The sequence below is a fragment of the Salvelinus fontinalis genome, chromosome 30 (assembly GCF_029448725.1).
Source record: "Salvelinus fontinalis isolate EN_2023a chromosome 30, ASM2944872v1, whole genome shotgun sequence".
Lineage (NCBI taxonomy): Eukaryota > Metazoa > Chordata > Actinopteri > Salmoniformes > Salmonidae > Salvelinus > Salvelinus fontinalis.
In genome coordinates, this window is record NC_074694.1 from 39,982,821 (window position 1) to 40,009,795 (window position 26,975).

Sequence of the window (26,975 nt, forward strand, 5' to 3'; positions counted from 1 at the left end):
GTCGCAAATATCATGACTGATAGGCAGCTTAAACGTCTTCAGTTCAACCATTATTGGGTTAAAATATGCACGTACATTTGGGAACAGCCATCCACAACAACCGGAATGGTGCAGAAAGCTAAATGACAGAGCAGCAGTGTGATTCACCTCAATTCGCTATGTATATCCAACCCAGTATCACAGATTATTGTGAAATAGACACGAATTGCTTATTGGAAATTTGTGACAGGCACACGAAAAAACATTTTTTTTGGTGTGTGCTGTACACGATTTTGTATACAGTGCATTTGAATCCCAGATAAAGACAGTACGTTACTTAAGTTGAATTGAAGAAGTTTAAGCTGCCTATCAATCATTGTTTTTGCGACTAGAGGACAGCTAGCTAGTGAAAAATGTGCTCTTGCAACAAGCTGCAGTGAGGATCCCCGGCTTTGGAATAAATCTTTAAGGGAGTTTCTCCTGTCGAAACTCCCCTGCGGTGTTGTGGTCCATAATGTAAAAAATAGTTTAGAAGGGAGGCTGGTCGGGGAGGATGGCTGGGCGTATAACGGGAACGTCTATCAACCCAAAGGTTGTGTGTTTGAATCTCATCATGGACAACTTTAGCATTGTCGCTGATTAGTTACTTTGCAACTACTTAGCATGTTAGCTAACCCTAACCTTAACCCTTTAACCTAAACTTTTAAGTACAGCTAGCATGTAAACTAGCCCTAACCTTTACCCCTAAGCCATACCCTAACCTTAACCACTAACCCTAATGTTAACCCCTAGCTTAGCTAATGTTAGACACCTTTTTTTTTTTTTTTTTTTTTTTTTACCTTTATTTAACTAGGCAAGTCAGTTAAGAACAAATTCTTATTTTCAATGACGGCCTAGGAACAGTGGGTTAACTGCCTGTTCAGGGGCAGAACGACAGATTTGTACCTTGTCAGCTCGGGGATTTGAACTTGCAACCTTCCGGTTACTAGTCCAACGCTCTAACCACTAGGCTACGCTGCCGCCCCAGTTAGACACCTAACTAGCATAGCTAATGTTAGCCCCAACAAATTGTAGTTTGTGAAATGTACACAAATGTATTTTGAAGAAAGACACAAACTGGTGCGCGTGGCACCTACTACCATACCCCGTTTAAAGGCACTTAAATATTTTGTCTGGCCCACTCACCCTCTGAATGGCACATACACAATCCATGTCTCAATTTTCCCAAGGCTTCTTTAACCTGTTTCCTCCTAAATCTATACTGATTGAAATGGATTTAACAAGTAAAATCAATAAGGGACCATAGCTTTCACATGGATTCACCTGGTCAGTCTATGTCATGGAAACATGTTTTGTACACTCAGTGTAGCTTGGAATGTAGCGTACAAAAGCCTATTCCTGCCCTTTCCCGCGATCCATCAAACACATTTGGTGTCATAGTGGTCTCTGACTCGGTCAGACTCGCTCAGGTGGTGCAAACTTAAACTTGCAATGATGATTTCAATGTCGTTGAGAAAACAGAAAGGTGTCCAATTTTCTCAATTTAAAAGTAATCCTACAAGTAATCATCTAGTTTTTTAAAAGTATCTTTAAACCGATTACAATATTTTAGCTGGTAACGTAACGGATTACAGTTACAGTTTTTTTTGTTATCCATTACATGTAACGGTCTACATGTAATCCGTTACTCCCCAACCCTGAGTATGATAAATGTGAATGTAGCAGGGTCATTCTTGAATTACGGTGGTGTTTGCATCCCTCACCCTGAAAAACACTTGACAAATAGTTACATATACATGGCATTGTTGAATACTCGTTTCTGATTGGGTTGAACAGCATTCTAGAGCATGCATTATTTCCCTTTATAAATTGGGTGGTTCGAGCCCTCAATGCTAATTGGCTGAAAGCCGTGGTATATTTAAGCAATATGGCATGGGGGGTGATATATGGCCAATATACTATGGCTAAGGGCTCTTCTTAGGCACAAAGCATCGAGGTGCCTTATTGCTATTATAAACTGGTTACCAACGTAATTAGAGCAGTAAAAATAAATGTTCTGTCATAACCGTGGTATACGGTCTGATATACCACGGCTGTCAGCCAACCAGCATTCAGGGCTCGAACCACCCAGTTTTTAACTTGATCCCTTTCATATTGAACTGTTTATTAATCACAAATCATAATGCAAGTCCTTTATACTGCAAAACTTTAAGTATATGCATTGTTTAGGGCAAGCATATTGGCTTAACCGAGTAGTGATGAGTACAGTTGTCGTGACATGTTTTTGGCATTTAGGGATATTTATCTATTATTTTGAAAGCTAGAAAGAAAACATAGTATTTCATACTGTATATTGTATAGATCAATGAAAACAAAAAAGGCTATTAAAATACATTTCTATTTGAGAAAATGTAATATTTGTCCCTATGTTTTATGTAATTTGTGCTATTACCTTGAAAATCACTTATTACAAAGATATGGAAGGACTTCGACCATTCCTTCCAGTGGCAAACCGTTATCGGGGGAGGGGTCTCAACTTACTGTAGAATACACAAGATGCTATTTTTGAAACTTGGTTTTACATCAGCAGTTTTCCTGTTATGATACTGTATGTCACTTGGTAAATGAGTGTAGTTAGTCTAGCCAGCTACAGTATCTAAATGTAGTAACGCAGGGAATGTGCCCAGGGGCCCTGACTTCTACGGGCCCCCGTTTGATTTTGTTAGTCACTCTCACTCAGATATCATATCAACACGGCATAAGTCATGTGTAGAATTGGAGGAAATTAGCTTTTAAAACGGCAAAAATGTATTGCCACCCCATGGCAAAATGTGTAGAATTGCAGGAAATTTGCTGGAAAACTGCACAAAAGTATGATTAATGTAACGCAAACGTATTTGTTTCTTTTTTGTTAATAAAATACTTTTTAATCCCACCGCTGCGTTAATGTGAGTTAATGTGTAGTGGCTAATTGTATAGCTAATAGGCTATGAGTTTGTAGATGGACTGAGGTGAATGAAGCCACAGCAACCAATGTGATAATGGCTGGGATAATTTTTGCTCGTTTTTGCTGTTCTCCAAATTGCATTCTAGTGTTTTAACACTGTATAGAAATGCAGTAAATGAGCTTCAACTTTCTTAAGACTTCCCTTCGGACCTGACTAAGAAAAGTATTAGCTAATTCAGGGCCGGCTCTAGCCTTTCGGGGGCCCTAAGCGAGATTCGGTTGGTATTTGGCCATGATTGCCACTTTAGAAAATCCTAAATTACGTAAAATTTGTCATTGGTGTTAGCGTAATTGGTGTTACTAATCCTACTGGTGGTACAGTGTTATCATAATGGTAAAAATTATTTAAAGTCATTAAGCTGCCATATTAGTTGATGAAAAGACATACCCCCACCAAAAAAGTTAACTTTTTCCTAAAATGCCATGCCCAAATGCCACTGCAATTCAAGAACGACCCAGTTGTTTAGAATAGTGATAAACTAGTCAGCTATCATCCCCAATTTAGACTAACCAAAAAAGTATAGTGTACTTGACGCCTACATAATGTTGTGACAGTGTCATGGTTATTGCCTACCATTGACACTGTGACTCAAGGATTCTACACACAGTTACAATAGCCAAATACATCCTAATAGATTCAATGAACTTTGTCCTCTGTGTTGGAGGCTGCTCAAATTCCCTTAAAAAGCCAAGCTTAAATCCAGTGTCTGTGTATTACTTTAATCCGCTCCTGAATTTGAGCCAGCTAATTGTGTGAATGGTAGGCATTCAGTTGAATTGCTAGCTAGCTGGTGTGGGTGTATTATTGGTATGGGTGTAGTGTCTGGTAAACATTTGATTAATTGTTCGGAAGCAATTACAAGCAATTAAAAGGCTATTATGATGGCACTGAAGGACATTGGAAATGAATCTGAGCTATCATCACAATAATTAGCCCCTCACTTTCGGACTGGATCTGATGGAGAGAGAAATGTGATGATATTTTAAACCTCTCCTTTTTTAGTCTTCAGAAAGACTTCATCTTCTCCCTCTCTCTACACCGATAAAGTATACTTTCAAACCTTCCCAACTTTATTTGTCACAGCTGCGTTATCTCTGAAACGTCTGACTGGCAGCGGATAGATGGATCTTTCTCACTCACTCCCCTCTTTTCTCCCTCTCACACATTTGTCCCCATCCTTCTCTCTCTCTGACAAACTGTATCTAACATATCTAACTCTCTCTCTCTCTCTCTCTCTCTCTCTCTCTCTCTCTCTCTCTCTCTCCCTAGCAACAGCCAAACTACTGGAGCTTCAAGGTCAGTTTGTGTTTTAGTGTGAATCTCTGTCTCTGTGTATTGGTCTAGAATGGGATAATCTGTGTGTGCATCTTTGTGCTTCCCTTACCTCAGTGTGAGTGTTGTAGTGTTGGCACACACTACTGAGACGTATCACTGGTGTTGGAGTACATCTGCTGCTATGTTTTGAGTCCCTCGTAAAAGGGCCAAACGCTAACTTGCTCATCACGTGAAAATCATGCCAATGAGTACTCACACATTTTTATCATTTTTCGAAGCAGCAGTTATGAAAATGTGATATCGCACTCACAGAAGTGGACAGGGGTTTGATTTTAGGTGCATTCTCATTTTAAAAACGAAATGCCTTTATTTATGCCTCCCATGCCAATGGGAAATTTGTGCGAAAAGTCACTTGTGCCTGGAACTCAAGTTAGGATTTGGGCCAAAGAGAATTACAAAAGCAGTCATCCTTGAATAACCCTAATGAATATGTCGTATTTTATAAAAAAATATATGTAATATGTAAATCATTTGCCTGATTTGCAAAAGTTTGGGTTTACATTCAATGCTTATAAATCACCATGGCTGTAGAACAGTTCTGTCTACAAGGTTTAGGTACTCTTAGTGGATACAAATTGCATTCTGGCCCAATATGGCTGCCGTGTATCACCCAGGTGGGCGCTTTATATTGCTTCCCCCATTTTCTGGAATGTCAATATGTAAAGCTGATACAGATCATGTGGAATGGAAGGGCTACTGATTCTGTTGCCTCATCAGATAAGGCCCTATCATATGGAGGGGGCAAGTGACGCTACAGTACATATGTGACCAACCGCCTCAATTCGGTCTTATGTAGCAAAATTTGAATTTATTTTTTATTTTTACATTGGATAAAAGTATAGACTAAGAGCTACAAAATTGTATATCATACACTGCAGTTGATGAACAATGGGAAAGTAATTCTGCTTTGAAAGTTGATAAACTTGCAGCCCCACTTTTGAGAAAATGGCCCTGGAATGTCTTGGTACACCTACTGGGTAACTATTCTTTGTCTACACCTATTCAGCATTGTTCACACCCTCTTAAGCTTTAGCCGCACCCATCTCTTTAAGGATTCACACGTGAGGCCATGTGCTAAACAGAGTGAGTAAAGTAGTGTAGTAAACAACCAAAAATGTCAAGACTAAAAGTGGTGGAAGTAGTAGCCTACAATAAGGAAAACATCCAGGTAAAAATACACTTTATCTGGTTCATGGCCTGTATCCTCATCAAACTTTGATGCAGGTCATGTTGTTCTTCACATTACCATCTCTGGTAAACACACACTATTTTAAAGGAAATTTAAGTGGCACAAGATACAGAAGGTGTAAACTGTACAGTGAAATAGTTACTTGCAAAGTTGCATAGTAGCAATATCAAAAATAGAAAGTGTTCAGATATAATATTTTATATATAGTTATTAGATGCTTACCCAGACACACTTGTCTCAATTGATGGGTCATGTGAAGGAAGTGCTACAGATGGGTTGCTATTGAAATACAACAGATGGCCGTAATCACCCCCAGACACACCTGGCTAACTTGGGTCATGTAATCATCTGGCGAAGTGGAGTCTTTTGTTTAGAAATATAACTAGCTAGCTAGCTAAACAATGAACTATAATTCCAACCCATAGCTACAGTACAACCAGATTGTCATAGATAGCCACCATGCATGAAATGCTGTAGTATGAACCTGCATGTAGCTAAAGCTAACCAACTAGGTTCAATGTTAGCTATCTAGCTAACATTAAGCTATAACTAGCAGTGCAAATGGCTTTCTGAGATACTAATAATATTACTACACAGATCATACATGTAACATTAGCTAGCGAGCCAGCAACTTAACGTTCGCTAGATGGCTAACAGTACGCTTTAACTTGCAATTGAAAACAACTTTCAAAATTAGAAATGTATAATATCTGAAAATATAGCTGGACTCTTAAGGCGTCAGCATGCTTCAGTTTGGCTGGCACCTAGCTGAACTCGGCTAGCCGAACCAAACCGAAAAAGAGTGCTAGCGGTAGGAAGGATTACCTACCCATACTGAGCAGCTCATGTTATAGACAGAAGTGTGCTACATGGCAGACCAGTCCGAAATCGGCATGTCCAGCCCACCCATTATCTCAGCCAATCATGGCTAGCTAGACGGTTCCTGCCTTTTTGTGTGGCTAAACCAACTAGGCTTGGAATTTAACAATTTTATTAGTATTTTCAGATGTGTTATTAAGGCACGTGAAAGTTCACATGTTCCAGAATGCATTTCTGCCCAAAGAACGCATTTTGATTAAAAACAAAATAGGAAAACACAATACGTTCAAATCCCTGTGAAGTAGTGACGTGTGACATATGCCTAGCTTCTTGAAACAGGTCACATAGGGAATTGTTCATATGACAGAGATCTGACTGCTGTGTGTTGCTGACAAAAGAACAAAGCAGGAGAGAGAGAGAACAAGGAATGGCAGGATATTTGAAGCCCATGTTTTTCCTACTACAAATTTCTACATTTGCATGAAGGGCAGAGTTGATGCTTTCAGAATGAACGGATGGCCGACAAAAGTTTGCAGTGCAGGATGGTACTTCCCAGGTATCTGTGTAGCATCTACACAGAAGCCTTCTACACACAGAGGCGTTCCATTAGCGTAACAGTCTCTCCACTGTATTCCCATTTGTAAATGTACAGAATATTTCATCATTTAGTCCCAAATGAGCATTTCCTATTTGGATTTACTATCCCTGTTTATCGACTTGCATGTCATACAATACATCCCTCACAATTACATAACTGGTGGTTTCCTCATATGCCAGCAGTCCATTTCCCTCTTATCTCGTTCAATGTCACACACACTAGCTTTATTAAATCTCATGTTTGCTGTGGGCTCCCAGCTCTAAAGGGATTGGTTATCACCCGTCTTCCCTTCCTCTCAGGGAGTTGGGTAGTCTGCTGCTCTGCTCTCGCTATTCTGCAGCGGTGCTCTTCACTCGCTGCGTGTGTCTCTGTGTGTGCGTGTGTTTGTGTCTTCGATGTGTGTGTTTGTACCATTCCCATGTTGGTCTCTTTTGGTGTTTCATTGGCTTGCTTACACTCCACATGAGCATGTACACACGCAAACACACACACCCTGTGGATTATCATACAAACATGCCTACATTCACAGGGAAGGGCGTGGATGGACCCATACTGTAAATACACACTCACACATCAACACTTGGGGAAAAAATAGAATAATAATGTTCCAAGACTCCCCTTCTTCTCAAATTCTCTCACATGCTCCAACAAGACGGTGGGATTGTCTGTCCGTCTGTTTAAACTACTCTCCATAGGGAAGGCCCTGTCGCGCATTCATATGCTTGCAGTGCCCTCTCTCCACCTCTTGACTGCGAAGACTACAAGGCAGCAACAGAGGAACGGAGGACTGTATAATTCCCTCCCTCTTTGCAAGTCTAAGCCCCACTAATAGAAACGTCAGTACCGTCGTCTGCACCTCATAGGCCTCTGTCTGTCTGGAGCGGGGAAATAATCCAAGTCCATTGTCTCCTCTCCCCAACCTTACTGCTGAATCAGGCTTGGAAGTCTATATACTATAGTTAATGTGCATTCCAAATGGCACCCTATTCCCTACGTAGTGCATTCCTTTTGACCGGAGTCCTATAGGGCCCTGGTCAAAAGTAGTGCACTACAAAGGGAATAACACAAGCTTAGAACCACATAAAGGCTCCTATTCAGTGACACTATCTGTATTCACATGTACAATGAGTCATTCATCAGATCCAGGGGAAAGTAATCATGTGTCCTGAAGTACATGGATTCCTTAAGCTCGACTCTTTTCATCTAGAGCTGTTCACCAAAGAAAATGGATTCAATGCAGTAGCTATTGTTAGGTATTCTGTAAGTGGCTTCCAAGCTAGCACATTTGGTTCCTTGGATGTTGTGGGAACATATGTTTTTGGTTTCACATTGGTTGTGGGAACAAAGTTATACATTCCCTGACCGGTAAAACGGAACATTTCTAAATGTTCTGAGAACACATGAAAGTGTTGCCTGTTCTGGAAAAGTGTATTTTTAGGTTGCAGGGAGGTTCTGAGAATGTTTTACTCTGGTCCCTTCTTGGGAGGTTTTTATTAACGCTCTGAGAATGGAAATGATAGGTTATTTGGAGGTTTTTTAATAACTTCCTTAAACTTTCACTCACATTTCATTAAGACTGGACTGTTAATAACATTGCTAGCTTATTCTGGACACATTTTTTTTAAACTCCAAGCACAAATAGGATACATGAAAAGGAATTTCCTTAGGCATTCATTTTTTTATTGTGAAACGGCATCAGTGAGATTCAAACCTATAATCTTCTGTTCTCTTTCCATGAAATTTGTCCACCGCGCCACCAGGATGGAGCCAGCTTTCCATGTTTTTTTTACGCATACAAAGCTGTTCATTTTAGTCTAACAGACTCCATTTCAAAGGAAACAAGCACTCATTAAGATCAGGTGTGGCCAAATAGTGGGCCAAAACACCTGAACACACTTAACAAGATAAAGGATAGAGAGAGTTTTGTTGATGCTGAGAACGGAATTTATGTTTTTAAAGAACATTCTTATAACATTTTCTGAATGTTACTAAAGTGTTCTTTAGGTTTTTATGGAACGTTTTCGTAACGTTTTCAGAACAATTTGAGAACATGACTTGTAAAAGAACCATGAGGAAACCTGTAGGTAACGTTTTGCTGAAGTACTGAAATTCCCACAGAAGAACGTTGTTTCTTAACATTTTTGGAACATTTTGAGAACATGACTTTAAATAAAACCACGAGGGAACCTGTAGGAAACATACCGAAGTACTGAAATTCCCACAGAAGAACATTGTTCCTTAACGTTCTTGGAACAATATGAGAACATTCCAAATGTCAAAACAGTTGGAGAAGGTTGCTAGAACCTTACCAACATTTAAATTAAATGTAACCATGTTTGAACTTTTAGGACATGTTCTGTTAAAGTAAAGACATACCAAAACATTTACGATTTTTTGACAAGTTCCGTAAATGTGCTGAGAATGTTGTATGCAAGGTTGTATGCAGGTTGTATGCATATTTTGTATGCAAAATAACCATAGGACAACCGTGCTCTCACCAAGCACTAAGAAACGTTCTCAGGATGTTATGTAATAGCTGGGTTAGCAAAGCAGCACAGTTGAACACACACACATACACACACTCTCTCTCACACACACACACTCTCTCTCACACACACACACACACGCACACACAACACCCCCAACAGCAGTAGCAACAACAAAAAAGCTGTTTCACGTAGACGAAATCCCTGGACCATCCATGACACTCGGGGTCCTATGGCTAGCTCAGTAGCTAAACCATTTGGACAGCTGCTATTGTTGTCTTTGGCTGTTTGTGTGTTGATATGACATTGGGTGGAACATTACTATTCCCTGATATCTTAGAGAGTGGCCTGAATGGTGTTTTTTACAGCCCTAAAAGGCTTAGGATGCCAGCGGCTGCCATGTTTCCCCTAGCGACTGCCTTATGCTGTGGCACGTGGTCAGAATTACTTATCAAAGTGCTTGATGATGATCCGTCAAGACAAAGACAGTGTTTGGTGCTTAAATTAATAATTTAATGAGAACTTATTAAGGACTTCTTTTACACTGGAGATGCAAAATATAAATCCTCAGAAAAGTTCTCCCACTGCTTTGTTATGTAACTGTAATTAGATAAATGTTATCTGAGGCAAGATGGGCTTTATGTATACAATTTTTGCACAAGGAGTGGTTGTCAGGGAAAATGTATGGAGTAAAAGTACAATATTTTCATTAAGAATGTAGTTAAGTAAAAGTTGTCAAAAATCTAAATAGTATAATAATGAACGAAACAACATCAGTAGTACTTTAACGTATTTGTACTTAAGTACTTTACACCACTGCATTGTACATCATATGATTCGATTGTGCAAACCTGTGCTCATACCCAAAGACACTGAGGTCAAAGACTAGCCAAACTCCAAAGCCAACACTACTTTGCTTTATTGTCCATTACAACACTATTACTATGGCTTTTCAATTAACATCTTCTTCAAGGCTTTGTATTCAGTTCAGTTAAGCAACTTAGGGGTGAATCCCCACCTCAGGCAAATTTTAAAATAGTCTCCCACTGACATCAATGCATGGCTAAGTGAAAATGTGACTTCAGTTGTCATTAGGATTTGCTGCATCAGGATGTCCATTGAGTGACTCCTTGGTATTCGTTTTTAGGGAGTTGTATAGATGGGACTCATCCCCCAATTACAGAGCTCACTGGAACGGTATGCTAGGACTGCATGGTGCCATTGCTCATCAAATACGAGGGGGTTGCCCGAGTTCCACAGGGGGGCGGAGACAGGGGTGGGGAAGGGGTTCAGGGGGCGTGGGTGGCACAGCTGTGCACAGCTGCCTTGTCAATCATCCCATGCATTGCTTATTGATCTGAGAAAATCCACTTTGACAAAGCCAGCCAATCGGTGGTGAGAAATCTGTGACGAGGTAGTGGCATTTGGACAGACAGGACTTAGGGGAACAGTAATATGAGTGAGTTTAAGGATGGTCAAACAGACCAAGGGCAATGTAACTATACAGCAGAGAGAGGGAGGGAGGGAGGGAGGGAGTGAGGGAGGGAGGGAGGGAGTGAGGGAGGGAGGGAGGGAGGGAGGGAGGGAGGGAGGGAGGGAGGGAGGGAGGGAGGGAGGGAGGGAGGGAGGGAGGGAGGGAGGGAGGGAAGGGTGGGTACAGAGATGACTAAGGCAGCTTCTGCACAGATAGTACCGACGTGATGACATTCTGGTAGAGACGTGAGGCAGTAGAGATGCAGTAAAGTGAATGATAAAGACTTAGGATTGTGAAGAAATTGTTTTAGACAGTTGACAGTTTGAGACATACAGTATAGTCATACAGAAACCCACAATAAGGGACCAAGATGCTGAACATAGAGGTAAGAAATGATTGTGCAAATGAGTGACACTTTCTCGCTGCTGCTAAACTTATCAGTAAACGTGTTGCCTGTTACTTGACAAATGATTGATTTCCAGTTATATTGCTTATATGGTTGTCCAGTGTCATAAATTGTATTGTTTTGGTATTTTCTCCTCATAATAGAAGAGTTATCCATCTGCATAGTTCTTCTTATTGACACAGATAACACTGACCGCACCATGACTGATATTTGATGCAATATAGTCTTTGTGTTTTCCGTAATAAAAGAAATGGCTTTATAAAAGCCCATGAGATCTCCAGTAAAGATTACAGAGCCTTAGCAGGAGTCAGGAGAGAGAAGCACTGTCATAAACCAAGGGCAAATCCATTAGACAGAATGGCCTTATAAGACATGGATGAGGTCATGGGGTAACAGGACACACTAGTTCTTCTCCAGCAGTCATAATGGCTTCGTAAGGCTGTTGACATAATGACGTAACACTGTCACAACAGATCATAATAGTTTCCGACAACCAAACCGACTTATAGCGGTCTGACCGGCTCAGATGTTATTTATTCATTGGAGGAGACCTTTATTACAGCATCTATCAACGTTTGATTGCATAGGTAGAATCTTGTTTAAGATTGTCGAGGGCAAGGGTGGAATTGGGGGAAAAAATCTCTCGAGGAATTCACTACTGTGAAATCTCCAGGCATCCCCCCCCCAAAACATTTTTGTATTTCCCCTGAGATTTTCACTTTTGAAACCCCATTCCCAGATGTTCCTCCCCGATTCCTCCCCTCTCCTCCCTCGGATTGTGTTGTTGAAGAGGATGGTTGTGTAGAGGTTTATTGGCCGTCATCCCAGTGAAAATGTCAGCTCGTAATGTAGACAGACGCAGCGGGAATAAAACGTGGGCAAACAGAGTGCAGCCGAGCTTGTCCTCTGGTTCCCAGGAACACCTGGAGAGAAGGCCTGCCCTCTGAGCCTCTCCACAGCTGCTGCTTTCACACTGAAATGAGAACTAATTAGGAAAGAGCGGAGCGGAAGTCAACCACCATATTGCACTTTACGCCTTTTCCTCGCGTTTTTTGTTTGTCTCCCTCACTTGGGCTCAACATCAAGTGGCGATTGCGCTCTTACGGGCTCGCAAGCAAACACCTGCATAAACACTTGCACATGCTTATTTGCTACACACACAAACGCTCTCTCTGTCTCTCGCCTTCCCTCCTCACACTTCTCCCTTGCTGTATGTTTCCAGTCTCAGGCTTTCTCCCTCTGCCCTTCTCTCTCTCTCTCTCTCTCTCTCTCTCTCTCTCTCTCGCTCTCTCTCTCTCTCTCTCTCTCTCTCTCTCTCTCTCTCTCTCTCTCTCTCTCACGCTCTCTCTCTCACGCTCACGCTCTCTCTCTCTCTCTCTCTCTCTCTCTCTCTCTCTCTCTCTCTCTCTCTCTCCTCTCACTTTCTCCCCTGCTCCCTACTTCCTCTCTACAGCTGACTAACCACACACTTTGTAATTCCCTCTTGCCACCAACTTCTTTGCTCAACAGCTTGATGCTTGTGGGATGTTAGAAGCAGAAGGTGTACCGCTTCTGGCTCACACACATGCCATACATCTCAACACAAATGAGGGGCACCACTTGCAACCTGTCATCCTACTCACATCATGACAGAAGTGTGTGTTTGTGTGTGCAAGCGTGCGTGTGTCCATCTTCACCTACTGTGTGTGTTTCTGTATGTGCATGTATTTGTGTGTGTGTGTGTGTGCGCGCATTTGCATGTGTGTGTTTGTATGTATTTGCGTGTGTTTGTGTGAGTATACCGCCATGTACAGCTTGGGTGTGCCTATTGCTGGCACAACAAATCAAAGCCAGCCCAACTGTGGTGGTTAGGAAGACAACAAATGCATAAGTGAATGTGAGCAGTGTTCACAGAGAACTGTCAGAGCTCATTAGTGTAGTCTTTGGGCTGGAAAATGTCTGTCCATAGGGATTCATTATAAACAACCTGCTCTAGCGACTCCTGCAATGCGCTGCTGAAACGAGAGGTCCATTTCCTCATATTTCCTCACATCTTCATCTTCTCTCTGTGGTTCAAATTGGGCAGGTGAAGTCTTTTTTTAATTGAAATTTTATTTAACCTTTATTTAACCAGGTAAGCTAGTTGAGAACAAGTTCTGAAGTCTGAAGCCTTAGCTTTGTTCGTTAGCGTTCTTTTGGTTCCTCTAATTCTCTGTGGAGTTGATACTGGTGAATCTGGCATTAAACACTCAAGACCACATGATTTACATAGCATTAATAATATAAATTTATATACACGTCAATAGATTTTCTGGAAGCTTTGCAAGACATGAGGAAACTGCTGAGGAAACTGCTATGCTGTTTTGTCTCTCTGTCTGGGATTGTTTTGTTGTGTCTGGTGGTTTTATCTCGTGTTATTGGTTGCCTGTCTTGCAGTGGTTGTGTTGTTTTGTGTGTGTGGTGATTTAACAGCAGCTGTGTGGCTTTGCTGTTGTGTTTTTTGTTGTTTTGCCGTTTTGATTGTATCAATCTGTCTCTCTCTCTCTATCTCACAGGCCCGTACCCCCCGTGTGATCCGGCCCAACCCCAACCAGCCGGCTCTAGCCGACCAGGCCAGCAGAGTATCCTTTGCCTCGGCTGAGAGTCTGGAAACCATGTCTGAGGCTGAAGTTCCCCTCGGGTTCAACCGCATGAACCGTCTCCGCCAGAGCCTGCCCCTGGCGCGCTCATCCAGCCAGGCCAAGCTCCGCGCGCCAGGTCCGAACAACCACGGTCATATCAGGGTCATTTCACGGTCATATTAACCACAGTCGTAGCAACCATCTGTGCCATCTTTGTGGTTGCAGATACGCCAGCTCTCAAGGGAGTTCTATTCGTATTCACCAGAGGCATTAGGATCACGTTCTCCATATTTGGCTAATTGCAGATCTAAGTGTGTACGTGGTTCTATTTCGAATGAGTCACAAATTCATTTTGAAAAAGTCCCGGCATACAGGTGAGATTGTTATCTCTGTCGTCTGTCCTGTGTGTAGAAGATCAGTGTGTGAGTGTTCGCGTGAACAATCAGCTCCCAAATTATTGTCACCCTTGACAAAGATGAGCAAAATATACTGCATAAAATTAATTAGATTGTATATTTTGTATAAATATATTGTATGCTGAGAAAAATTGGGAAATGATATTATTTGATACTAACAATAATTGCTCAGAGAAAGATATTTGTTGAACAAGTAATATAGTTTTTTCTCTAAAAGATAACGGTAGAAGTTATTGTCACCCCTCTTTTCACTACCTTTCAATACCTCACTTTGCAAGGATAATGGCACTGAGCCTTCAAAAAAAAATAGAGACGTGATTGGAGAACACATTGGGAGGGATCTTGAACATTCACCCATACAGAATCTTTCCAGATCTTTGATATCCTTCGTCTGTGCTTATGGACTGCCCTCTTCAATTCAAACCACACGTTTTCAATGTGTATCAATTCCCGGAGACTGAGATGGCAAAAGGTTGATTTTGTGGTCAATTAGCCATTTATTTGTGGATTTTGATGTGTGCTTGGGTTTATTTTCTTGCTGGAAGATCCACTTGCGGCAAAGTTTCAGCCTTATGGCAGAGGCAACCAGGTTTTTGTCTAAAATGTCCTGGTACTGGGTAAAGTTCTTGATGCCATTAACCTTAAGAAGGGCACCAGGACCAGTGGAAGCAAAATAGCCCCATAACATCAAAGATCCACCACAATATTTTACAATAAATGTCATTCGAAAAGTATTAAGACCCCTTCACTTTTCCCACATTTTGTTACGCTAATGCCTTATTCTAAATAGATTAAATCAATCTACAAACAATACCCAATAATAACAAAGCAAAAACTGTTTTTTGGACATGTTGGCAGATTTATACAAATTTATAAAATATAAATATCACATTTACATAAGTATTCAGACTCTTTACTCAGTACTTTGTTCGCGCACCTTTGACAGTGATTACAGCCTCAAGTCTTCTTGGGTATGACGCTACAAGCTTGGCACACCTCAATTTGGGGAGTTTCTCCCATTATTCTCTAGAGATCCTTTCAAACTCTGTCAAGTTGGATGAGGAGTGTCGCTGCACAGCTATTTTCAGGTATCTCCAGAGATGTTCGATCGGATTCAAGTCCGGGCTCTGGCTGAGCCACTCAAGGACATTGAGGTTTGTCCCGAAGCCAATCCAGCGTTGTCTTGGCTGTGTGCTTAGGTTTGTTGTCTTGTTTGAAGGTGAACTTTTGCCCCAGTCTGAGGTACTGAGTGCTCTGGAGCAGGTTTTCATCAAGGATCTCTCTGTACTTTGCTCCATTCATCTTTCCCTCGATCCTGACTAGTCTCCCAGTCCCTGCTGCTGAAAAACATTCCCACAGCATGATGCTGAAACCAACATGCTTCACCATAGGGATTGTGTTGACCAGGTGATGGGCGGTGCCTGGTTTCCTCCGCACATGACGCTTGGCATTCAGGCCAAAGAGTTCAATCTTGGTTATATCAGACCAGAGAATCCTTTTGGCAAACTCCAAGCAGGCTGTCATTTGCCTTTTTCTGATGACTGGCTTCTGTCTGCCACTCTACCATAAAGGCCTGATTGGTGGAGTGCTGCAGAGATGGATATCCTTCTGGAAGGTTCTCCCGTCTCCACAGAGGAGCTGTGGACCTTTGTCAGAGTGACCATCGCGTTCTTGGTTAACTCCCTGACCAAGGCCCTTCTTCACCGATTGCTCAGTTTGGCCGGGCGGCCAGCTCTAGGAATAGTCTTAGTGGTTCCAAACTTCTTCCATGTAAGAATGATGGAGGACACTGTGTTCTTGGGGACCTTCAATGCCGCAGACATTTTTCTGTGCATTGACACAATTCTGTCTCGGAGCACTACGGACAATTCCTTTGACCTCATGGCTTGGTTTTTGCTCTGACATGCACTGTCAACAGTCGGACCTTATACGAACGGTGTGTGCCTTTCCAAATCATGTCCAATCAATTGAATTTACCACAGGTGGACTCCAATCAAGTTGTAGAAACATCTTAAGAACGATCAATGGAAACAGGACGCACCTGAGCTCCATTTTTTGTCTCATAGCAAAGGGTCTGAATACTTATGTAAATAGGGTATTTCTGTTCCTTGCTAACATTTCTAAAAACCTCTTTTCGCTTTGTCATTATGGAGTATTGTGTGTAGATCGATGACAAAAAAATATTCATTTAATCCCTTTTAGAATGAGCTGTAACGTAAGAAAAAGTGAAGGTGTCTGAATACTTTCCCAATGCACTGTATGTGCTTCTTTTCTGCATGTGCATATTGTTTCTACAGATGTGCGTGGCCAAAGAGTTCTATTTTCATGTCATCCAACAAATGCAAACGCCTGGAGTTTGGTAAACGGCGTTGGCACTTGGATTGAAAAAGGTGCTATGGTCAGACGACTGGAAAATATTTGCAGTAGCTGTTTGGCCATGCACGTGCCATGAGTTTTGCTTCGAAAGAAAGATGCATATGCAGAAAAGAGCCCCATACCAGCTGTAACAAATTCCTACTGTAAAGTAGGGTGGTGGATCTTTGATGTTATGGGGTTATTTTGCTGCCACTGGTCCTAGGGCCCTTGTTACGGTCAACGGCATCATGAACCTTACCCAGTACAAGGACATCTTCGCCAAAAATGTTGGACCTGACTGTACAGCATGTGCATGTGTTTGTTGAGTCATTACAGTCAATTGACACTCCTCTCCCCTCTCCTCTCCTCCTGCCTCCCCCTGCCTCCCCTTTAGGCATTCTCTTCCTCCAGCTGGGGGAGGAGATGAGGAGGGTGCACCTGACCCATGAGCTGACCAGCCTGGAGACCCTGAGGGCCCTCATCGTCCACATGTTCCCCCAGAGGCTCACCATGGCAATGCTCAGGTGGTTTATCACACTCTACTAGAATGCTCTGTTATAAAGGCTACATAACACTGTCATAACAATTTACATTACAACAAAAAAAACTTTTTCTAATATAATATCAGATTCATTAGCTGATAAGATGCAGATGAACCATATGAATTGAATTTTTTTTAAATATTTTTTATTATGTAATTAAATTGTAAACGAAAGGTAATGTAGAGGTCAAATGCTCAGGTGTCAATGCCCGTGTTCAGGTGCCCCAGCACGGCCCTGCTCATCAAGGATGAGGCCCGTAACGTCTTCTATGAGCTGGAGGACCCACGAGACGTCCAGGACCGCTGTGTCATCAAGATCTACTGCAAGGAGACTGTCTACGGCACCTACCCCAGTCACCACAACCCACACCTGGCCAACGGAGACCTCCGGGTGAGAGTAGAATGGGGGTATTTGTGTCTGTCTGTCAGGCAGTCTCTCTGTCTCTCCATCTGTATGTGTGGGCGTTGCTCGCCATCAGGAGCGGTGGTCACTAAACTCTCTACAGAATTGAGTACAAATACTGAGCCAAGTAGTCCTTTGCCCTAAATACCATTATATTTGTCGCTACTCATGCTGTTCTGACATTGATAGGATGTTGTTTACAAATGGAAAAAAAGGATAGTCATTATGTAACCTACTGGAGCACAAATTAAACTCAGCCAGTCTCTATTAAATGAGTCCGCATGAACAAGCAATATGCTAGTACAATAGTAGCACCACTGTTGCTGTTTTTGAATCCATGCCAAGCTGTTTCCCTCCAAGGCAAAAAAAAAGCCTGTTTGCTGACTGATAATGTTGTGTAATGTTGTACATACACAGCTGTTCTCAAATGGTGGGTCGGCTAGAGACACGGCTCTGTGTATGTAACGGGACACCACAAAGTGTGATTTGAGAACTGCAAGTTCCTCAGTGTCCACAGCACTAAGGACCATGTGATCCAAACACACCAACACAGTCGTGAAGAGGGTACGACAACGCCTCGTCAATCTCAGGAGGTTAAAAAGATTTGTCATGTGCCCTCTCAGATCCTCAAAAAGTTCTACAGCTGCACCGTTGAGAGCATCTTGACTGGCTGCATCACCGCTTGGTATGGCAACTGCTCGGCGTCCGATCTCAAGTCGCTACACAGGGTGGTGAGTACGGCCCAGTACATCACCTCAATACCAGGCGGTGTCAGCGGAAGGCCATAAAAATGTCAGAAGACTCCAGGCGCCCAAGTCATAGACTGTTCTCTCTGCTACCGCACGGCAAGCGGTACCGGAGCACCAAGTCTGTGACCAAAAGGCACCTGAACAGCTTCTTCTAAGACTGCTGAACAGTTAATCAAATGGATACCCGGACTATTTACTTTGACCCCCTTTATTGCTCTTTCTTTAATTGTTTTGCGCTGACTCCCTTGCACTGGCTCTATGCACATTCACTAGACTCTACCCACACAACCAGCTCGAACCACTGCACATTGACTAGGTACTGGTGCTCCTTGTAAATTGCCTCGTTATTGTTTATATTGTGTTACTATTTCCTTTTTTATTTAGCAAAAGTACTATTATTTGTCTTACTTTTTAACTGCACTGTTGGGAATGGGATTATTAATAAGCATTTCAGTGTATAGTTTACACCTGTTGTATTCGGTGCATGTGACCAATAACATTTGATTTGCTTTGGGTTTTGGTGGACGACAACTCTAATACCGTAGATTGGGAAACGTTGGCGTACACAGTATAGAACTGGCATTGTGTCACTCTAGACAGGGATGAAAAGAAGGAGAAAATAAGACGATAGAAAGTGAGAATATGAGAGGGGGAAGAGAGGGGAGAGAAAGAGAGAGATTTTTCCACTTCTGCCACTTCCACTCATGTCAATCAACCACCCTAGGGGGCCCTTGTGCATGTGCGTCTGTGTAGTGTGTGTGTGTGTGTGTGTGTGTGTGTGTGTGTGTGTGTGTGTGTGTGTGTGTGTGTGTGTGTGTGTGTGTGTGCGTGTGCGTGTGCGTGTGCGTGCGTGTGTGTGAGAATTGCAGCTGCCCTGTGTGTTTTGGAGGTCAAATATCGCATCTTCCCCGAGATTTACTTTGCAACCACCCTTACGCACAATACAGCTCACCACAACTCAGCTCCGAATTTTCCCTCCACTCAGCTCTGAATTCTCCCTTGCGTTTCATGGATTTATCAAGCGACTTGGTTTACCTTGGGTTTTATGTGCTGGAGGATAGGAGGAATCTGAGAGATAGGAGCTCCGGTACAGAGGTGAGTAAAGGGGACATTAGCCAGCCGAGCAGAGATTACTATCTGATTGCAGACGGTAAACCATGACTGAGGACCACCGAGTAGCACTGCACTGAGACAGGGAGGATGAAAGGACAAATGGATGGACGGCATGGCTTAGTGGAGATTGATTGGCATGTTGGTTATGAGGTGACAGGCTAGAGGAGTGGGAGGAGATATAGCGACAATGTGATCTGCTTTGATCTATGACGGACATTCTGTATGACAGTGGGGCTTGGGGATCTAGTGTGAGATGTGGTGGTGGTCAGCCCCTGCCTCTTCGCTCACATCTAGTGGAATTATTTTCCTGTAGATATGGAGGCAGTTGCTAAGATACAGGATGGAGATGGTGGAGATGAAGGCGCTCCAGTCATTACTCCAGTGTGTGTGTAGAATCCATTGGGGGTTGTATTGTCAGGGAGGTTATTATACAGCAGGTATATACACTCAGTTGCCAGTTTATTAGGTACACCCATCTAGTACCAAGTCAGACACCCCTTTGCCTCCAGAACAGCCTAAATTCTTCGGGAATGGAAACGTTTCTCAATTGGTATCAAGTTACCTAACGTGTGCCATGAAAACATTCCCCACACCAATACACAACACCCACCAGCCTGTACCATTGACATCAGGCATAATGGGGCCATGGACTCATACTGCTTACGCCAAATCCTGACTCTGCCATCAGCATGACGCAACAGGAACCGGGATTCATCGGACCAGACAATGTTTTTCCACTCCTCAATTGTCCAGCGTTGGTGATCGCGTGCCCACTGGAGCCGCTTCGTCTTGTTTTTAACTGATAGTGGTGGAACCTGGTGTGGTTGTCTGCTGCAATAGCCCATCCATGACAAGGACTGACGAGCTGTTTGTGGCCCGCCTGTTAGCGTGCACGATTCTTGCCGTTCTTCTTCCACCTCTCTCCTCAACGAGCTGTTTTCACCAACAGGACTCCCGCTGACTGGATGTTTTCTGTTTGTCTAATCATTCTCGATAAAAACCCGAGACAATGTCATGCGTGAAAAGCCCAGGAGGCCGGTCTTTGATGAGCAATCTTTGAATCACCTGTAATATTGTGTGGTATCTGCTCTATTGTACTCTATTCTGTTGTACCTTAACCTGTTCTATTCTATTCTACATCACTCTGTTCTGCTTCTGCTCTATTCTCTTCTTTTCCACTCTATTCTATCGTGAATGTTGCTGTTTATTTCTATCCGTCCTCTCTTCCTCTGGTGACAGAGGGATATGGTGTACACGCCCCAGCAGGATTCCCCGCCCAACCGTCGCCTCAGCAACACCCCTGCCTCCTCCGCCTCTGCCCCCTCCGGCTCGCCGTCCCGCATCCGTCTCCTCTACAGTGGGGGCCGCCCATCTTCTTACGCTGGGCAACCTCACCCCCAGCATCATCCCCAAACCCACTCCCTCCCCCACCCCCACCACTCCTCGCCAGGTGGCCAGAGTGCGGCCCACCACCAGCATCACCCCCAGCAGCTCCACCACCAGCCCCAGCTACAGCACCACGCCCAGGCAGGTTTCTCCCCTAGTGCCATCCTGGAGCGTAGGGATGTTAAGCCCGATGAGGAGGTCCATGGCACTGGCTCCAGGAGCATGGTGCTCCTGCGGGGCGATGCAGGGGGGATCTATGCCGACCCCTATTCCCTGGGCCAGGAAGGAGGCCGCCTCAGCCTGGCGGGCCCCCACTCATCTCTACCCCCGAGAGGGGACGCCTACGGCTCTCTCTACCGGCGTGGAGGAGGCGGAGGGGGCGGAGGAGGGTTGGGACCCGGATCCATGCGCTCCCTCACTTCCTACTCGGCGGCGGCGCTGCAAGGAGAGCTGATGGACAGTGGCGTCCTCTACAGGCCTGGAGGCCCACTGTATAATGATGCAGCCTACGCCGCGTCCATGTTGGCCATGGGCTTCCGGGTGCCACCCCCCTCGTCTCCGCAGAAAATCCCCGACATGAGGGACTCGTATTCAGGCACCATGCCCGGCCGGGGCTCCCCTGGGAGGCAGACCCTGCGGAGGGACTCAGTATCCTCCTCCATGTTCGGGGAGAGTCCCAAAGCTAGGGGTCAGGGGTCAGGGTTGGGGTCTGATCAGCTGTGCTTAATGGCTGGACCTGGAGGGGAGGGCGGTGGTTTCAGTTCAGCACCAGGTTTCAGTTCACCTCTACCAGGCAATGAGACAGAGACCAGGTAAGAGTGCCAGTGTGTGTGTGTCTGGTGTGTGTGGTGTGTGCATGTACGTTTTATGTGTCTGTGATGGGTATTTGTGTGTATCTAAACTGATTCATACCCTATGTTTGTCATTGCAAAAGGGGGCGCATGGAGGCCATGGAGAAACAGATAGCCAGTCTGACTGGTCTACTGCAGACTGTTCTGACCAGGGGACCAGAGGCCGAGAGCCCGTGAGACACACACGCAAGCATGCACACACGAACACACACAGGCGCACATGTAACGGTGGGGGACAGTGGAGGAAGCTAAACTGTTAGCAGCACACTGACGTCCGTTTCACTGGTGCCGTGACCTGGATTGGCAGTTGGGCTCAGCTCAACGGCCGGGTCTCGCTTTTGCTGCGTAGCGAGTTTAGAAGGGGTGAGTGTAACGCAGTTAAGAACGTTCCCGTGAGCTCACTCCACAGCTAGACGTGGAGCTATCAAATTAGATAGTTTTCAAACGGTTAGTACGTTGGCAAGGAGGACTGTCGTGTGTTGCGAAGCAGAGGATCAATGTTTAAATCCCGGTATGGGGGGACAGACAGTGGAGGAAGATATACTGTTAGCATCACACTGACGTCCGTTGCACACACACACACACACACACACACACACACACACACACACACACACACACACACACACACACACACACACACACACACACACACAGTACATACAGTACATTCAGTACATTCAGTACATTCAGTACATTCAGTACATACAGTACATTCAGTACATACAGTACATACAGTACATACAGTACATACAGTACATACCGTACATTCAGTACATACAGTACATTCAGTACATACAGTACATTCAGTACATTCAGTACATACAGTACATTCAGTGCATTCAGTACATACAGTACATTCAGTACATACAGTACATTCAGTACATTCAGTACATACAGTACATTCAGTACATTCAGTACATTCAGTACATTCAGTACATTCAGTACATTCAGTACATACCGTACATTCAGTACATACAGTACATTCAGTACATACAGTACATTCAGTACATTCAGTACATACAGTACATTCAGTACATTCAGTACATACAGTACATTCAGTACATTCAGTACATTCAGTACATACAGTACATTCAGTACATACAGTACATTCAGTACATACAGTACATTCAGTACATACAGTACATACAGTACATTCAGTACATTCAGTACATTCAGTACATACAGTACATTCAGTACATACAGTACATTCAGTACATTCAGTACATTCAGTACATTCAGTACATACAGTACATTCAGTACATACAGTACATTCAGTACATTCAGTACATACAGTACATTCAGTACATTCAGTACATACAGTACATACAGTACATACAGTACATTCAGTACATTCAGTACATACAGTACATTCAGTACATACAGTACATTCAGTACATTCAGTACATTCAGCACATTCAGTACATACAGTACATTCAGTACATTCAGTACATTCAGTGCATTCAGTACATTCAGTACATACAGTACATTCAGTACATTCAGTACATTCAGTACATTCAGTACATTCAGCACATACAGTACAGACAGTACATACAGTACACACGGAGTGGGGACCTAAAGTTATTTTGTCTTTCCCAGGGACAAGATTGAGACGGCCAATTACTGCTCTGAGACAGACAGTAAGTATCAATCAGGGATACCTGAAAACAAATATACATTGACTTTTCACTGTGTCCCATTGACTTGGCAATATAAAGAGTAAGGGTTAGGGTTGCAGAGCATTGCAATATAAATAACATGATCCATTGCGTAGCATTGTAAATGTTCTGTAGCTGAGCTGCTTACCGTATGTGTATTACTCACGTGTGACCAATGTGCATGAAGAACCATCAAGTGTGTGTTTGCTTATGCTAGTAATGGGTGCCATGCTTCTTGTGCCTTATTTTAGCTGGACGGTTAAAAAACAAGAAAGGTATCTTGTCCCAAGTCCTCATCCTCTTTTCCCTTTGTGTCTCAATTACAGACTGCTTCCCTTATAGTTGGCGTCTCTCGTTTGATGCACTTTGAGTTTTTTGTGCGGATTCTGTTTTGATTCTCTTGTTCTTTATGTCTGCGTTCAGTGTCTGGATTCAGGACTGGGCTCAGAATATGTTTCCCAGTCCCTAGTGTTCATGCTGGAATGTTATTTCGCTCGTCTTGTTATCATCGGTAATGGTATGGTTAGGTTACTTTGTGGGTCGATCAAGACTTCTTTCTATTTCTGATACCGCTCACACAGACCTGCAAAACAACGGTTAATTGCAGGAAGTCGTCTGTGTGAAAAAGGGGATTTTGTGCTGTCAGACGAAAATAGGCCATTCACCTCTTTATCTACGCCCATTCCAGACAGATATTAGAAGGTTGGCTATTAGTTAGACAATGAACCTAGAAATGCACAGTAACTGTCACATGCCCTCCCCCAGAACAAGGTGTTCTTCTACAATGAGTTGTGCCAAGCTCCAATTTCTCTCTCTCCCAGTGCAAGTTAGAGATCTCACAGGAAGTCAGTTGAGCAGCATACTGCCATACGTCTGCTACACAGTTCAAATTGTCACATTCTTTTTTCACGACCTTGTGTTTTAACCATCTCCTCTGAAAGAATAGTTCACCTAAATTACAAACACAATTTGACGTTTCTTTGCCTGGCATGTTATCAATGCTAATGGGCTATTTTCAAAGCAATTCAGTTATTTCCCATGTCAAGCAACAAGAGTTAGCTCGGCTGAACTCTGAAGTTTGTGAGTGACTTAGTCTTTATTTTGTTATGCATGAGAAAACGTGCCTGAGGAATTGCCATATAGCAAAGCTATATGTCCATTGTCATTTCAATGGACCATTGTGCCATTCCATTGCTTGTTGTGGATGCTCTGTTGTTTCCCCTGGAATTTAAATGTATGTAAAGAAATACAGCTTCGGATATGGCTCTGTGTGTCCTTAAAACCTTCCCCATTCTGTCAATCCCCATTACACCTGTGAATAATCCTGTCGTCCCTCCCCACTTTAACGATGGATGATATAATTGGCTACAGTGACAGTAGAATGCACCGTCGTGAGACCCTAATCCTACTTTCTGATTGGCCAGCCCTGACACCGTCGGCTCCGTTGGCCCTGATGCCGCCACCACTCGTCGGGTCCTCCCAGCCACTGACGGTGTCGCGGCTGCAGATGCAGATCCACCTGCATGGCCTGCAGCAGAACACCAGCGAGCTGCGCAAACAACTGTCCCAGCTGCGCAACATCCAGGTGAGCACCAGAGAACAGCGTGGCCGTGTACACACACACACACACACACACACACACACACATTTCTCAAGGCACTGTTTGTTTTTACATGTGTTTATGTATCAATCACTTCTCTTGCTCGTATCACTGCTCTTCAGTAAGCTTTACGTATTGGCGTCAAGGCCCTTCGTCAGAGCTTTGTGTGTGTCGACTGGACTTTGTGCTTGCTTTGACTTATGCTTGTTTGATGTATTGTCTAAGTGTGTGTATGTCCCAATAACATGTATTTGAGTCTGTCGATGTCTCCCCTCCCAGTTGGAGAACCAGGACTCAGTACAGTCCCTGCTGAGGCAGACCGAGTCGGAGCTGAGCCTTATGATGCTGGATGCCATGCGGACCCAGGAGGACCCTTTGCAGAGGCAGCGCCTCCTAGTGGAGGAGGAGAGACTCAAGTACCTCAACCAGGAAGAGCTGCTCATCCAGCAACTGCAGTGAGTTCAGCCTTTAATTCAGGGTCTCTAACTCAAGATAGGGTCAGTGTGAATGAAGAAATAGTGCAAACTGCTCAGATAGAAAAAAAGATGGTGTGTTTGAGCTGGAACCGTGTAGTGCCTGCGTACTTGGTGGCCACTTTGTTGTTATGCTATGCTGATGTCATTTTTTGGTGTCCAAAGTGATCTGGAGAAGTCAGTGGAGGAACTGCAGAGGAACTCGTCAGTCAACCACAGCCTGGTGACTGAGCAGGAAGTGGAGCAGAAGAGTATGGAGCTAAGGTCTTTGGGAGAGACCCTCACAGAGCTCAAGAGTAAGCATACAGTACCAGTCAAAAAATTAGATACATACTCATTCCAATGTTTTTCTTTATTTTTTACAATTTTCTACACTGTAGAATAAAAGTGAAGATATCAAAACTATGAAATAGCACAAATGGAATCATGTATTAACCACAAAAGTGTTAAACAAATAAAAACATATTTTGTATTTGAGATTCTTCAAAGTAGCCACCCTTTGCATTGATGACAGCTTTGCAGACTCTTGGCATTCTCTCAACCAGGTTCATGAGGTAGTCACCTGGAATGCATTTCAATTAAAAGGAGTGCCTTCTTATAAGTGAATTTGTGGAATTTATTTCCTTATGCATTTAAAGCAATCAGTTGTGTTGTGACATGGTAGGGGTGGTATACAGAAGATAGCATTATTTGGTAAAAGACCAAGTCCATATTATGGCACGAACAACTCAAATAAGCAAAGAGAAACGACAGTCCATCATTACTTTAAGACATGAAGGTCAGTCAATCTGGAACATTTCTAGAACTTTGAAAGTTTCTTCAAGTGCAGTCGCAAAAACCATCAAGAGCTATGATGAGACTAGCTCGCACGAGGACCGCCACAGGAAAGGAAAACCCAGAGTTCATTAGAGTTACTAGCCTCAGAAATTGCTTCACAGAGTTCAAGTAACAGACACATCTCAACTGTTCAGAGGAGACTGCGTGATTCAGGCCTCCATGGTTAAATTGCTGCAAAGAAACCACTACAAAAGGACACCAATAAGAAGAGACTTGTTTGGGCCAAGAAACACGAGCAATGGACATTTGATCGGTGGAAATATGTCCTTTGGTCTGAGTCCAAATTTTAGATTTTTGGTTCCAACCGCCGTGTCTTTGTGAGACGCAGATTAGGGGAACGGATGATCGCCGCATGTGTGGTTCCCATCGTGAAGCATGAAGGAGGAGGTGTGATGGTGACACTATCTGTGATTTATTTAGAATTCAAGGCACACTTAACCAGCATGGCTACCACAGCATTCTGCAGCAACCAAAGTCCCATCTGGTTTGCACTTAGTGGGACTATCATTTGTTTTTCAACAGGACAATGACCCAACACACCTCCAGGCTGTGTAAGGGCTATTTGACCAAAAAGGATAGTGATGGAGTGCTGCATCAGATGACCTGGCCTCCACAATCACACGACCTCAACCCAATTGAGATGGTTTGGGATGAGTCAGACGACAGAGTGAAGGAACAGCAGACAATAAGTGCTCAGCA

At 43.5% G+C, this 26,975-nt stretch overlaps 1 protein-coding gene across 8 annotated transcripts in view; it reads left to right on the forward strand.

The window, feature by feature from the left end:
• Positions 1 to 26,975, forward strand: part of LOC129829207 (SRC kinase signaling inhibitor 1-like) — a 55,152-nt gene that overhangs the window by 15,863 nt on the left and 12,314 nt on the right. For 4 of the 8 annotated variants that reach the window (XM_055890857.1, XM_055890858.1, XM_055890859.1 and 1 more), the window contains 11 exons: positions 4,257 to 4,283; positions 13,829 to 14,030; positions 17,060 to 17,189; positions 17,426 to 17,597; positions 20,711 to 21,669; positions 21,792 to 21,881; positions 23,308 to 23,348; positions 23,618 to 23,641; positions 24,791 to 24,951; positions 25,246 to 25,421; positions 25,605 to 25,735. In XM_055890857.1, coding sequence (XP_055746832.1) covers positions 4,257 to 4,283; positions 13,829 to 14,030; positions 17,060 to 17,189; positions 17,426 to 17,597; positions 20,711 to 21,669; positions 21,792 to 21,881; positions 23,308 to 23,348; positions 23,618 to 23,641; positions 24,791 to 24,951; positions 25,246 to 25,421; positions 25,605 to 25,735 — 2,113 coding nt within the window. The other 4 variants (XM_055890864.1, XM_055890860.1, XM_055890862.1 and 1 more) reach the window with 4 other exon arrangements.